At 36.0% G+C, this 13,797-nt stretch overlaps 1 protein-coding gene across 2 annotated transcripts; it reads left to right on the top strand.

Moving 5' to 3' along the window:
* Positions 1-329: 329 nt before the first annotated feature.
* On the top strand, positions 330-13,564 carry LOC105314228 (serine/arginine repetitive matrix protein 1-like). 2 transcript variants are annotated; one of them, XM_011408268.2, is made up of 8 exons: positions 330-470; positions 4,728-4,771; positions 5,266-5,357; positions 6,265-6,476; positions 7,657-7,901; positions 8,433-8,527; positions 11,723-12,753; positions 12,805-13,564. In XM_011408268.2, exons 1-8 carry the CDS (start codon positions 464-466, stop codon positions 13,164-13,166), a joined length of 2,088 nt encoding a protein of 695 aa, XP_011406570.2. In that variant the 5' UTR covers positions 330-463; the 3' UTR covers positions 13,167-13,564. The 2 variants fall into 2 exon arrangements, with proteins under 2 accessions (XP_011406570.2, XP_019855882.1); XM_020000323.1 differs by having other exon boundaries at positions 7,654-7,901.
* Positions 13,565-13,797: the final 233 nt, after the last annotated feature.

The following is a 13,797-nucleotide window of genomic DNA, read 5'->3' as shown; positions in this document are numbered from 1 at the left end:
AGTATTGATCTCCTTTCCGTTTTTCCACCACCTCATAGGCCCGGTTGAATTTGAAACAGTGCAGCGTACACGTATTTCGTTCTCATCCTCACTCACTTCTACTCTAACGGAGCTAACAGAAGCAAGCGACGAGAAGGAAAGTATTAGTACAGCTAAGCCTAAGGTAGACAAAGGAGCCATAATTGAGCCTGTACGGTTTGCAATGTACGGTGAATTTATGAGAATTTACCCTGGTTTTTTATACGCACAGCTGTGTGTGAGATATGAGGTAGGGACAGTCCCTAACGAGCCCCTCCTTCCTGCAGCAATCGCTACGTGACCACACCCTTAACCAGCCACGCCCATCGATCCCGCAGCAACTTCAAGGCAGAGAAGAAATAAACAAGGCCATTAAAGCAGATTTCCTGAATAGCCTAAAGTAGCTGGAGGGTATAAAGGAGTCTAAAGGCAGGACAGACTAATAATGGCAGGTTTGTATTGTACCCTATCCCTCATATTAGCATAATAAAGGCGCGAAACACAATTAAAGTGACCCAATTGGGCTCAGTCCTAAATACTAAACACTCGATAAGGGATGAGACAGAGGGGCTCAATCCACTAATCTGATTAATAATTTAAATACACAATGCCATATAAGGGATGTGCATTTGAACACTATAAATCATATTGATATGTTACCATATGTATTAAACTATTGATCGAACATACTGTTATTACATCACTTACATTAAGAGAAACGTGTTAGGTGTGTATAAGTAATGTAATACAGATTCCTGCTCTAACGTATCATCATTGTGGTACATTTTTCATCATAGCATGTACATGTACATGTAATTTTATTATGTCAACCATGACATTTTGCTTAAAGCATTTATTTATTTATTTATTTATTTATATTATTATTATTATTATGTATGTATGTATTTTGTGTATTTAACAAGTAGTATCAGCTCTCAGTAGGGGTCGAATATGCACCTGGTTTTAAATAAATATTATTTCATTATAGTGAGCATTTACTATGTGCTATAAAAATACACTACTTATGTTAATATAAAACACACACTAATGTGTTATCTACTGAGCGTATAATACATGTATGTACATGTACCACATGGTATTTATACTAGTGTAAATTGGTGGTAATAATACTAATGCTTGTTTCCAGCTCCTTGTTGTGGAGGTTATATTGCAACTGTTTTGTATATTATAGTGACTTGTGTAATCGTAAACTGTTAAGTTTTTGTTTGATAATAGTAATACTGCCTGTGTATACGTGTAATGGATCTGTTTATGAGTGTCAGAGTACATCTTTATGTGATCATTGTACTAGTAAATGTATAATGAGTATAATGACTCTTGTGTGTGTACGTTTTACTACTGTAGTAATTGGATATGGTTTAGAAAGAGAGAGGAGAGAGAGGGGGGAGAGAGGGAGAGAGAGAGAGAGAGGGAGGGAGAGAGGGAGAGAGAGAGAGAGAGGGAGGGAGAGAGGGAGAGAGAGAGAGAGAGGGAGGGAGAGAGAGAGAGGGAGGGAGAGAGGGAGGGAGAGAGAGAGAGGGAGGGAGAGAGGGAGAGAGAGAGAGAGAGGGAGGGAGAGAGGGAGAGAGAGAGAGAGAGGGAGGGAGAGAGAGAGGGAGAGAGAGAGAGTGATTGAGTAAGAGAATGATGGAGAATATAAAGTAAATAAGAGAGAAGAGGAAACTGATAGTGAATCTAAACACCACTCATTTGTCCTAATTATGTGTGCAATGTAAATAATGTCATCATGACATATTCGACACACGTACATCAGTAATCTCTTGTAATCTTACTCTGTAATCTTTCAATGTAATAGAAATAATAATTAAAAGTCAGTGAGGTAGGTGGGCTATCCCTGGGATGTGCCCAGGGATAGCACCAGTTAGTGTGACACAATAAGGCGTAGACTAATATCACTGCTAGCCTCATGCTTCATCCAGTCATTAATGAAGTTGTAGTGCTTCATTTGCTTAAATCAAGCGATTAATGTTTATATGTTTGTCTATTTGATTAATGTCCTGTGTTTGTTGCACATCAGTGATTATCATTAGTAAAAGGTCAAAAGGTACAGTACGTGTCACTTAGTGAAAGCTCTTTCACACGTTCCCTATAGATAATCTGCTTATCATCATGAAGTAATGGCTAAAATCATGATCACAGGACCTTTACCATACATGTGCACATGAATTATTATTATTATTATTATTATTATTATTATTATTATTATACCAATGTGAGTATTTTACGATTCTTGGTAACAGAGGTAGAGTCCTATTATATCACATGTTTATTTGATAAACTTATTGAATTTGTCGGTCTGGGGTCTTGTGATTGTCTGGTTGTTTTCCAAATATTTGTCTAGTGTATGTTCATGCATGTATAAGGCTTATCTCGTGTACATTATTAGGGACACAAGCACTGGAATGTGTTCAATGACATATACATGTATGGGTTGTCTATAGTGGTGTGTGTGTGTGTATGTGTGTATGTTAATTCATTGTATCCCTTTAATAATATAATTATCATTTAATAATTTTATTGTACGTAAATCATATGAAGCAATTCCTATCAGTTGTTGTGTTTGATGACTGTTGTTTATTTGTTTATTTGCACTGTAATACTATACCTGTTGTTGGGAAACTTTTAATTTCCTTGTGCAGTTCATACATGTGCTTATGTACCTGAACCCACTGGGATATGTTATAGGGTTGGGGTCATCATGGCTTTATGGTAAGTTTTCAATGCCTCAAGTCATTGAAGAATAATTGTCAGCAAATTTTAGAGATTGGGAGCTTTGTAGTATAATTAAAGGACTTTCCCATAACAAGCCATGTTTTTAACTGTTCCTTATGGATGATGACAGATGACAAATATCCAGTCTCACTCTTTCACTCCCTCACCCTCCCCCCCTCTCTCTCTCTCCTACATTGTCTGTACATTAGTCAGTGACTACTTTCTCCATTTATTGTTTATTTTAAAGAGATTATATCTCCCATCTGTTTGCTAAAGGGCCGCTGGTTTGTATATAATTGCAGCTGTTAATGAAAGACTATAATGTTTGTTTGAGTGGATAACATAACAATGAGTAGGCCACTCAATCTACATAGTGATAGAGTTTCCTGTATTATCTTACCTTATCCTTTCTCTCTCTCTCTCTCTCTCTCTCTCTCTCTCTCATGGATGATTGAGCTCATGATTATTGTTTATGTGTGGCTAATGAGTTGTTTGTTTAACACGGCGACATTTTTTCTAAACATAATTATTTTCCAGTCAGTTGCCTTATTATTTTTAAATTCACAGTGCACGCATAACTTGCAATGTGTGAGGCCTGTAGGCCAGCTGCTCATTTGGGAGGGAAAGTAACCGAATTGTAGCTGCATGGGGGCGTGTTTTATTTTGGAATTTTAATGATATAATTATAGAATTTTTGGGAGCTACATGAATGTAGTAATTATCATCATGTGTAATCTCTATGATAAGGACAACTTGAATTGTATCTTTATAATGAGGAATTTTTTGTAATGTCACAATTGGTACTAACCTATACAAAAGCATCTCTGAAATGAGGACACCTTGTATGAAGGACATTACCAACAGTGTCCTTAAGAAAGCAGTTACACAGCATTGCTGTGTAGTTAGTAAATACATCTCTAGGGCCCAATGTATGAAATACTTATTATTATTTATACAACACTAGTTAATAGGAACAGTGACTTTGCAAAGCTTTGCATTTCATTACCACAGCCCACTACACTGTTGCCATCATATCCTGTTATGCCTATATATATTACATATATATATATATATATATATATATATATATATATATATATATATAGCTTGATACCAATTACCTGTGGAGGATACTCACTCTACCTGTTTGTATGAAAACCATTTTATTGCTGACTTGCTTTTACATGCATGCAGTTTGTGGTATGGTTGTATGATCACATTTGAACTTTTTGAAGGGACTTATTAACCTGAGTATTGTAATTACGTCTGTTCTCAATGTGCTGTGTTGTAATTCTGGATAGATCTGCTATCATTATGGTGCATGTACATGTACTTTTGACGTATATGGATCTACATGTACATGTATGGTATGTGTTTTTCATTTCCTTAAAATTGTGTTGTGTCAAGTCCGACAGTCCGTACGGCACATAACTGCTTGTTAAAATTTTAGTTACTTTATTATTTAATAAAAAATAATGAGTTTGCATGTTTTGCTTATTGTACTAAAATTGCTACTTGATGAGCCAAGTTATCAGCTTCCAATCCAATTAATCAGTTATGATCTTCTCACTCCAATCTTTGTCTGTATCCCTTTAGCCTACACACATACACCATGTTTGTATTTCTCTCTTTCTATGTCTACAGTCACCTTCCTCTCTTATCTTTCATCTTTATTAAGTTAGAATCGTCTTTCATTGTTCAGTCTTTGTATCCCCTACACACACGTTTACACTATACAATGGTCTCTCTTTCTTTGCTGTCCCCCTCTGTCTCCATTCCAATTATTTAATTATAATCGTCTCTTGTTTGGTCTAGATGTACATTGTGTCTGTACATGTGTATGTATGCCTACACATGTACATGTACATGTACATGCACATGTACATGTACATGTGCATGTACATCTACGTACATGTATCTCTCTTTATTTACCGCCTCCTCGTCTGTCTGTTTCTCTCTCTCTCTCTCTCTCTCAGATTTAGTCAGTATTCCAGGCTATTTTAATGTGTCTAGAGACCAGGTAAGTCATTACAATACATACCTGCATCTCTCATTTATTATTATGATCATAATTATTGTTATTATATTATTATTATTATTATAACAAACCTAAGAAAAACCTAATAAACAAACACAATAAGAGAAATGAATGATGAAAACATAAATGAATGATATACTGATAAACACAAAATGATATAACAAAGATAAGTGACATGCTGCAAAACAATTATTATTATTATTATTATTATTATTTCTCAAAATGCGCAACAACACAAAATGTGAGGCTGGTACCAAAACAAATTATCAATTCATAACAAATGAATTAAGATATCTGAAAGCAGTCATGAAGCGTTCTATCATCATCATCATCATCATCATTATTATTATTATTATTATTATCATTATTATTATTATTATTATAATATATTATTATGCATCTCTTACACGTATATTTATTCTGCTTACTTTTCATAATACTTCCACCTTCCTTCTCTCTCTCTCTCTCCCCTGAAGGCTAAACAGCTCATAGCTCCACACTTATCTACTGATGGATATTACATCATAAGACCTACTGATGGAGATGCACTATGCACTATATGTGTTAGGTAAAGAAAAGAAACATGTAACACTACATGTACATGTACATTAATCCTCTTGGCCTACACCTGTACATGTAACACTACATGTACATGTACATTAATCCTCTTGGCCTACACCTGTACATGTACATTTATTACTCTATATGAAGCATGTATTACTTATCCATGTTTTTATTCTTTTTGTTTGGCTTTTCTAATTATCAATCACTATAATCACCTTATCAGTTTTGTCCCACTAAAGATGGAATGGGTAGAGTGAGAAAGAATTCAATCCTTAGATACGAAGGAATCTGCAAAGAGGAAACTTTCATGGAGACAGAGAAAGAAATGGAGCAAGAGAGAGGGGGGAGAGGGAGTTTGTTAGCTTTTTTGGTGATGGAATTTTATTATAACTGCATCACATGTACTTATTAAAGCCTCTATAAAGAGACACCTGGTTTAAATGTGTGCCATATTTAAATGTTATAGGGAAAATCCATGGGATTCCCCCTCATTCCAATCCTCACTATTTTAAGTCATATTCTTATGCATGACACAAAATGACTGTTTTAGCTTTATATGGATGAGAGATGCTATAGAAAAGGATTTATGTGATTATGTGTTTGCTTCAGTGAGCATTTTTAAGTTGTGCACGCTGCATGGTAATACAGTCTATTGTACATGTACATGTGCAATCTCGTCGTGTGTGACTGCCAGTGTGTGTGGTTGATTTATATGGTCAATATTTGTTTTTATGATTCAATTAGTAGAGGCTTTTGTCTCCTTGTTGTCTGCATTTGGCGATCGACCTCTCCTTTTTTGTTCTTTTCTTTCCTTTCATCTTTTGCTTTCTTTATTTTCTCTTTCTTTTCTTTCTGTTTTACCCCCTTCCTCTCCTCTCCTCTCTCTCCCCCCTCTCTCTCTCCCTCCCCAGTAAAAACATGAAGCTTATGAATTACCGTATGTTCAAGGACGCAGTTACAGGACATTATTACATCAGGGACTCAAAGTTTCCTACCATTACTTCACTCATAAAGCATTACCAGAAGTTTCCTATTAATAAAGACGTGAATACTTTCCTCCTTTATCCTGTACAGCAAGAACAAGAGCAAGAAGAATATGTAGCCCTTGTGCCTAGTCAGCAAGGTGAGGGAGAGAGAGGGAGGGAGATAGAGAGAGAGGAAGGGAGAGAAAGGTACATGTAGGAGAGAGTTAAGGAGGGGAAATGAAAAGAGAGGAAGGAAAAGAATGAAGGGAATTTCATTTAGTGAAAAGTGTGAGAAAGGTCAGATAGAATACATATATTAGAAGGAATGTGAAACTACTGCATTGTAATTGATATTGTTAAATATTAATTAGGAATTGGTAAAACATTTCCTTCATACCTGAGTCATGTCTAAAAATAGGTTTATAGAGTAGCTGCTAGCTATCAGTCAAGTCATTATACATATATATGGGGCTAATTGTTAATTATTATTGACCTCAGCTGTGTGATATAGATCATAGCTGCATGAGGTTAATAATTTAACAACCATCCATTAGTGCTAGCTAGTACATGTACATGTACATGTACCGGGGTACTGTTGCTACTTAGTACACTCACACACACACACACACACACACACACACACACACACAGTCACAAATGGTATTACCACCCACACTCACACTTCATTCAGTATGAGATCAGCTCACACTATCAGTCAATGACATCATGTATATATAGTGACATTATAGACTATAATAATATTACTAATGATTAACGATAGTAATAATCCGATTACTACACATACGTACATAAATTAATGTGTGACCTATTCTATTTCAATATACATGTACATACGTACATATGCACATGTATGTTATCAAAAGTACATATTTTTGATGTGAATAGAGTAAAAGTGCTTCTATTGTCATGAGAATATCCCATTTTTGCCACTACAAGCTTTGTGCATTTCCTGCATATTTTCTTGGAGGTCAGTTGCACTTTTAACTTTTTCTGGAGGTTGCATATTTCACAGTCTGTCACTTTCCCCCTCTGCTATTAAGAGAGTTTTGCTAAGCTTACGGATCATGGAGCTGTTTCTGCTTGACAGCTTTGATATTAGATGTACAGCTATCATTATTGCACCTGTATTATCATAGTGTTTTATTGGAATCGAGCTATAATAATTTATCAATTGAGGACAGTATTTTGTAATGTTACAAATTGATACAAAAGCACCTCTAAAATGAGGACACCTTTGTATTAAGGACCCAATGGTGTCCTTAATGCACTATTATTATTCTAATTCTTCATATGAGAAATTATTTTTTCGTTTAGAAGAAAGTACACGGCTAGCGCCTGCTTCTTCCAGAGCCAAGATGCCCCTCCCCCAGCCGGCCAGTAGTCCGAGACATGGCTCAAGGGACATGGAAAGGAGAGGGAACAACGAGAGAAGAGAACCCAACAATACAATGACAGGAGGAGGAGGAGGAGTTCCTAAGAAAATTCCTGACAACAAAACCGTAGACAGTTTAAATAACATAGCTCAGTTACCAGGAGTCCATATTGACCTCTCGAAAAATGATGTAAGTCAGAGTATCTACTATCTATACACTTGCAATGTGTACTTGGTACCACAGAATATGTAACAATACTACTACTCCTTGAGGTTTGGAGTTTTAGGAAAAAGCATGGACTACTACTGTAGATGTACATAGTTAATGTCAGTATTAATTGTCACCTAATACATGTACATGTACACATAGCTGTACATGTGCACGTAGCTTTACATGTGCACGTAGCTTTACATCCAATTAAAACTGACCTAAGGATAGTGGTCTCTACTTGGATCATTGAACATTCTGTCATGCATAGACTATGTGAATGGACTCTGTAATTGATGATATAACTGTATTAGCTCACTGGCACCTGACCTATCCTACACTTTTATTTCTATTTTTTATTTTCGTGGGCGTCTTACATGTACCTATTCAATCATCATGTTCTTTGTTATAAGATCATAGTTCTGTTCTTACTCCACCTCATTCTCTCTCCCTCCCCTCTCTCTCTCCCCCCTCTCTCTCTCTCCCTCTCCTCCCCTCTCTCTCTCTCATTAGGTTCCTACAGTAATGCAGGCATTTTTATCACAAGAAGGAGCATATTTAGTTAGACCAAGTGTCTCCAGTTCAGGACAGTTCACAATATCTCTAACGTCAGTATAATTATACATAATAATTATATACATGTACACGTACATGTGTGTATATATATATATTATACACATGTTAATTAGGCTGTAAAATGAGTTCTAATTTGATGTGCTTTAAAGTTTGTCCAGTACTACAGTACAGGGTATTTTGTCAAAAAAATGACAAGGAGAGAATTCTCCATTTTTATTAAGTTATCTGATGCATATACATGTACTTATGTTGCATAGCAAGTTTGAGTTGATTCTGATCAAAATTGGATTTTTTAACGAATTTTTAAAGTTGTTCAAAAATCGGGTTAAAGTCCCTGTACTATAGTACATGGTCTGGGGCCAAATTTTGTCAAAAATGACAAGGAGAGAATTCTCCATTTTTATATTGTTATCTGATGCATATACATGTACTTGTGTTGTGCAGCAAGTTTGAGTTGATTCCGATAAAAATTTGATTTTTTACGAATTTTTAAAGTTGTTCAAAAATCGGGTTAACATCCCTGTACTATAGTACAGGGTCTGGGGCCAAATTTTGGCAAAAATGACAAGAAGAGAATTCTTCATTTTTATAACTTTATCTGATGCATATACATGTACTTATGTTGTGTAGCAAGTTTGAGTTGATTCCAATAAAAATTTGATTTTTTTTACGAATTTTTTAAGTTGTTCAAAAATCGGGTTAAAGTCCCTGTACTATAGGGTCTGGGGCCAAATTTTGTCAAAAATGAAAAGGAGAGAATTCTCCATTTTTATATTGTTATCTGATACATATACATGTACTTATGTTATGTAGGAAGTTTGAGTTGATTCCTATCAAAATTGGATTTTTTACAAATTTTTAAAGTTGCTGCAAAATTGTGGGCCAAAAAGACCATGGACTATATTGTTATTGTACAGAAAGAATAAGCTTGTTTTTTTTGTTAGCACGGTACCTGTAGCTATTCCCCACACAGTAATGATATCATTTATCACATTTTTAACAATGCCTTGCACTTTGCAGTGCAAGACTGTGATCATGTGTTTCTGTTTATCTTATCAAGTCCAGCATTGTATTTTATGTTTGTACAAGTGTAGAGTGTGACTATACTCTGACATTATCAAAAACAAGTCCTACTAGAAGATGTACACACATTGCATAATACACCTAATGTCCTCAGGCTAGCTTACTTCTTACTGTGACATTAGTTCCATAAATAAAGTCTAGACTGTGGATTGCTTAAAAGGAGAGCCATTGTGTCTTGTGTACTAAATTAAGGAGAACTAAAGTTGTAAGATGACAATAGCACAGAATGATGTCATGTTATGCTTCAGCGACCAAGCAACGCGTGATCATACTCAACATAGTCTTGATCTGAATAATGAAAAATTAGAACAGAATTAAAAAAAAATAATAATTAAGAATTTAATTGTAATGCATGAGATTAGTACAGAATCAAATAAAAAAGGAAGTTTTGATGCATCAGCAAACAAACCTAATTAAGACTCTGGCCCTGACATTGTGGTTTGTTGGCTCATTTTCTCAGAATCACTATGTCATCACTAGAGGAATTTGACTAGTATTTTTTGTGCATCGAATGTTATATGAAATGATTGGAATCACTGTAAAATTATGACATCATGTACATGTAGATATTGTTTAAATGGTGAACTTGAAGGATGTGGTAGTCATCATTACTCTATATACCATTTATGGTCAATGGCTTTTTTTTCTTTCTCTCCCTTATTTTATTGTAAGTTTTCTGTTTTTACATGTCTCGCATTCCATTCCAGTAATATTTAAATTTGCAGTTAAACCTGCTTTTGTGGACATTCTAAAATAAGGAGATCTCTATATCAAGACAGGTAGTATCAGTCCCAATACAATATAAACGTGTATTAATGAACCTCTGAAATATTATTAGATCCTTGGGTGTGACCGGAATACAGTAGTAATGATACTAATGATATCATGTACTGGTGGAAGCCTTTATTCTCCATTAGTTAGTCAGTCAGCCAGTCTGTCTTTTCTCTTTTGTTTGTACACGTACATATACGTTGCCATATTGTAGTAGTGCATGTAGGTGGATGGATAATGAATTGGCCTGTTTTGAAAAAATGTTATCAATACTCTAACCACAGGATCCTATGACTCTAATCATCACATGACTGGTGCAAGATTTCTGCAGAAATGCTGTAGATTTTTGTAAAACATGAAGTGGGCAAAGTTCCACTAGTAAAACACAGGTCGTTTTTGATTTTACTGGATTTAACTAGCGAAGCATTTATTTTTATTTATAAACAAGGCATTTGACGATTAAAGGTAGGCATCCACTATGGAACTTTGTTGCCAGTACCTTTGATGTGGTTGTGCAACATGTTGCATGAAGTTGAGACTCTCTCTACTTCATGCAACATGTTGCCCAACCACATCAAAGGTTTAGCCACAAGTTGCAAGCAACAATGCTGCATAGTGGATGCCCACCACCTTAAGGTAGCTATAGCTTCAGTCCGTATGCAATGGAAGGCAAGGTCTTATTTTTTATTAATACCATTATTACCATTCTCATTATCTATTATAAAAATGGATAGAGGAATGACTTAAAGACTTCAATCATTGTTATCATTATGCTTCTGGCACTGCTGTTATTATAAACCAGTTATTACTATTATATTTCATTAGGCTGTGTATATTTTCTTTAGAGTCAGCATTGTTTGTGAATGCTTCATGCCAGCTAGCTTTATCACTATGAGATCACATTCCAACACTCGGTGGTGTGACTGCTTGGCTAGTCTGAGCCTGACTCAATTATCCATTCATTTTACTATATATGTACATCAACTTTCATTTGTTCACATGTGATTTAGACTTGGTGTCTAATTTTGCATTCCTCCTGGAGGCTAAATAGTATTGCCTACGCAAATTTCCTTACTACTACTACTAATAATAATAATAATAGTAATAATAATAATAATAATAATAATAATAATAATAATAATAATAATAATAATAATAATAATAAATAATACATGTATATAATATTATTATTATTATAGTATGTTATGACTTGTCTAATAAGTATTTATATAGTCTTGGACTTTGACACTGTGTGTATTTTATTGGCATCTATGTGTAGAGGATGGAATCCTTATGGCTGTAATCAATTTCCTTTTTTGTCTCTCTCACACACGCATTCACACAATCGATCTCGTCCATCTCTCTCTTTGCAGGTGTCAGAATTCGATATTGAATTTCAAAATCAACACTGATCCGGATGGCAAAGTGTTCATTACTCCCAAAAAGAAATTCTCGAGCATCAGAGAGTTACTTGAAGGCCACAAGGTTGCACCGCTCCGGAGTAAGGCTCGACCCGGAGCTAAAGTCTACCTTCTTGTTCCTATCACAGTTGAAGCTGTACAGGAGCTCCTCCTTCCCGCCGGGTGGCAGCAGTTCTTTGACGATAACTACAAAAGACATTATTTTTATAACATGCAGACCGGTCAGTCATCGTGGGAGCGACCAAGAGCTGCAACAGCCCCTGCTCCTTCTTTACCGTCTAAAGCAATGACCATGGGGCCTAGAATATCAAACAGGCCGTTGCCATCACTTCCACAGGAAGAGAACGCCGCAACTCAGAGAAAGAGTTTGGATGTAGGCAGGCCCAATGTCACTAAAATGGCCGGTGAAAGTCCTGGGCTGCCTGGGCGTCGTATTTCTGATGGATCACATAATCCTCCGCCACTACCTTCAAAAGGACCAGCTCCTTCTGTAGGCCGAAGGGACCCACAGCCAGCCCTACCATCAAAAGGACATGACTTGCCTCCACTACCTTCAAAAAATGAACCTCCTTTACCATCAAAGAATGAACACTCTCCCCCTCTCCCTCCCCTCCCTACGAAACACAATGAAGTCCCTCCTTTACCATCAAAGACTGATGCTCCTCCTTTACCCTCTAAGACTCCTCCCCTCCCTGTCAAAGAGCCCTCTCCGGCTCCGTCCTTTCCTCCTCTTCCTTCGAAAAGTGACCCGGCCCCTCCCCAACTTCCTTCAAAGGATCCTAAAACCGGACCCCCTCCTCCTCCTCCTCTTCCAAGCAAAGATCCCCTTCCCTCTCTCCCTCCTAAAGAAGACGATTTCATGCAGAGAAAGAAAAGACCTGTTGAATACATGGACACTGTTATCACTAAGACTCCTCCTTCTCCTACTTTACCACAGAAAAGTGGTGGAAGTCCTCCCCTTCCCCCTCCCCCGCCCCCAATTGGTCAGTTTAGTATAATAATAATATTTTAATTATTTATTTTTTGATATTTAGGTGCCCCTGTTCCCCCTCCCCCTCCTCCACTTGCTCCTCCCTCTCCTGCCGACTCACCTTCACAGCGTCGTAACACCACCTCCGGAGCTCCACCCACAAAGAAAGAAATCCCTCCACCCTCTCCGTCTCCCTCCGAAGGTCGTCCTTTTACTATCAATGACCTCGTCCGTGCTAAGTCCTTACTTAAGAAGAAGGAGGAAGATGATGAGCCACAGCAGCCAAAAGGAGGAGGCGGTGGTCTTCACGATGTATTCTCTAATGCTCTTAATCAGCGAATGACGAGCATTAGGAGTGCAATGACCAATTCTGATGACGAAGACACTGATATAGAGGAGGTTGATGATGAAGATTGGGACGACTGATTGATTCATACTAATATAAGTGGATTCATACTAATATAATTGATCGTTTGATGATCATGGAAATTTGAGGCAATATTATTTTTGTATTTAATTTTTATAATTTATTATTATTATTATTCATTATTATTGTTGTTGTTGTTGTTTGTTTTTGTGATTAGTGGTCACTCGTATTTTGTTTGTTTTCTTTTTAAGTTAGTGCATTGTCTTTATGTTCACTCTTTCTCTCTCTCTCTCTCATATCTTATCAACAGCATTTAAATTTTTAGTTATAATTTTACAAGTTTTTAATTATTATTATTAATCATTTTTCAGATTATTATAGTGCTCTTATTTCTTGTATACAGCTGCTATTTTTCCATTAATTTTTTTTATAAAATTAAAAATAATTTTATACATCATCATGGAGAACTGTATCGTTTTAAAGAATTTAATTTTGATTGGAGTCAGCTCAAAAAAATTTCCTATGCAACACAAAAAGATGTACTGTATAGACATTTAAGAATAAAATAATAATTGATAGTGCGTACCCGTTTTATTTTGGACAAATTATTGATAGAGTGAAAGATAAGCGAGTGTTTTATTCACACTATGTAAACATAAACTGATGATTGATTTGATAGAGATTGTGAAA

Source organism: Amphimedon queenslandica, unplaced genomic scaffold (genome assembly GCF_000090795.2).
Source record: "Amphimedon queenslandica unplaced genomic scaffold, v1.1 AMPQUscaffold_13516, whole genome shotgun sequence".
Classification (NCBI taxonomy): Eukaryota; Metazoa; Porifera; class Demospongiae; order Haplosclerida; family Niphatidae; genus Amphimedon; species Amphimedon queenslandica.
This window is presented reverse-complemented; position numbering and strand designations above follow the sequence as displayed.

Excerpts from the sequence above, each read along its gene's own strand:
- LOC105314228 (XM_020000323.1), top strand. Across the intron at positions 5,358-6,264 it reads CTATGCACTATATGTGTTAG|TAAAAACATGAAGCTTATGA; the intron begins GTAAAGAAAAGA and ends CTCCCTCCCCAG. Across the intron at positions 8,528-11,722 it reads CAGTTCACAATATCTCTAAC|GTGTCAGAATTCGATATTGA; the intron begins GTCAGTATAATT and ends CTCTCTTTGCAG.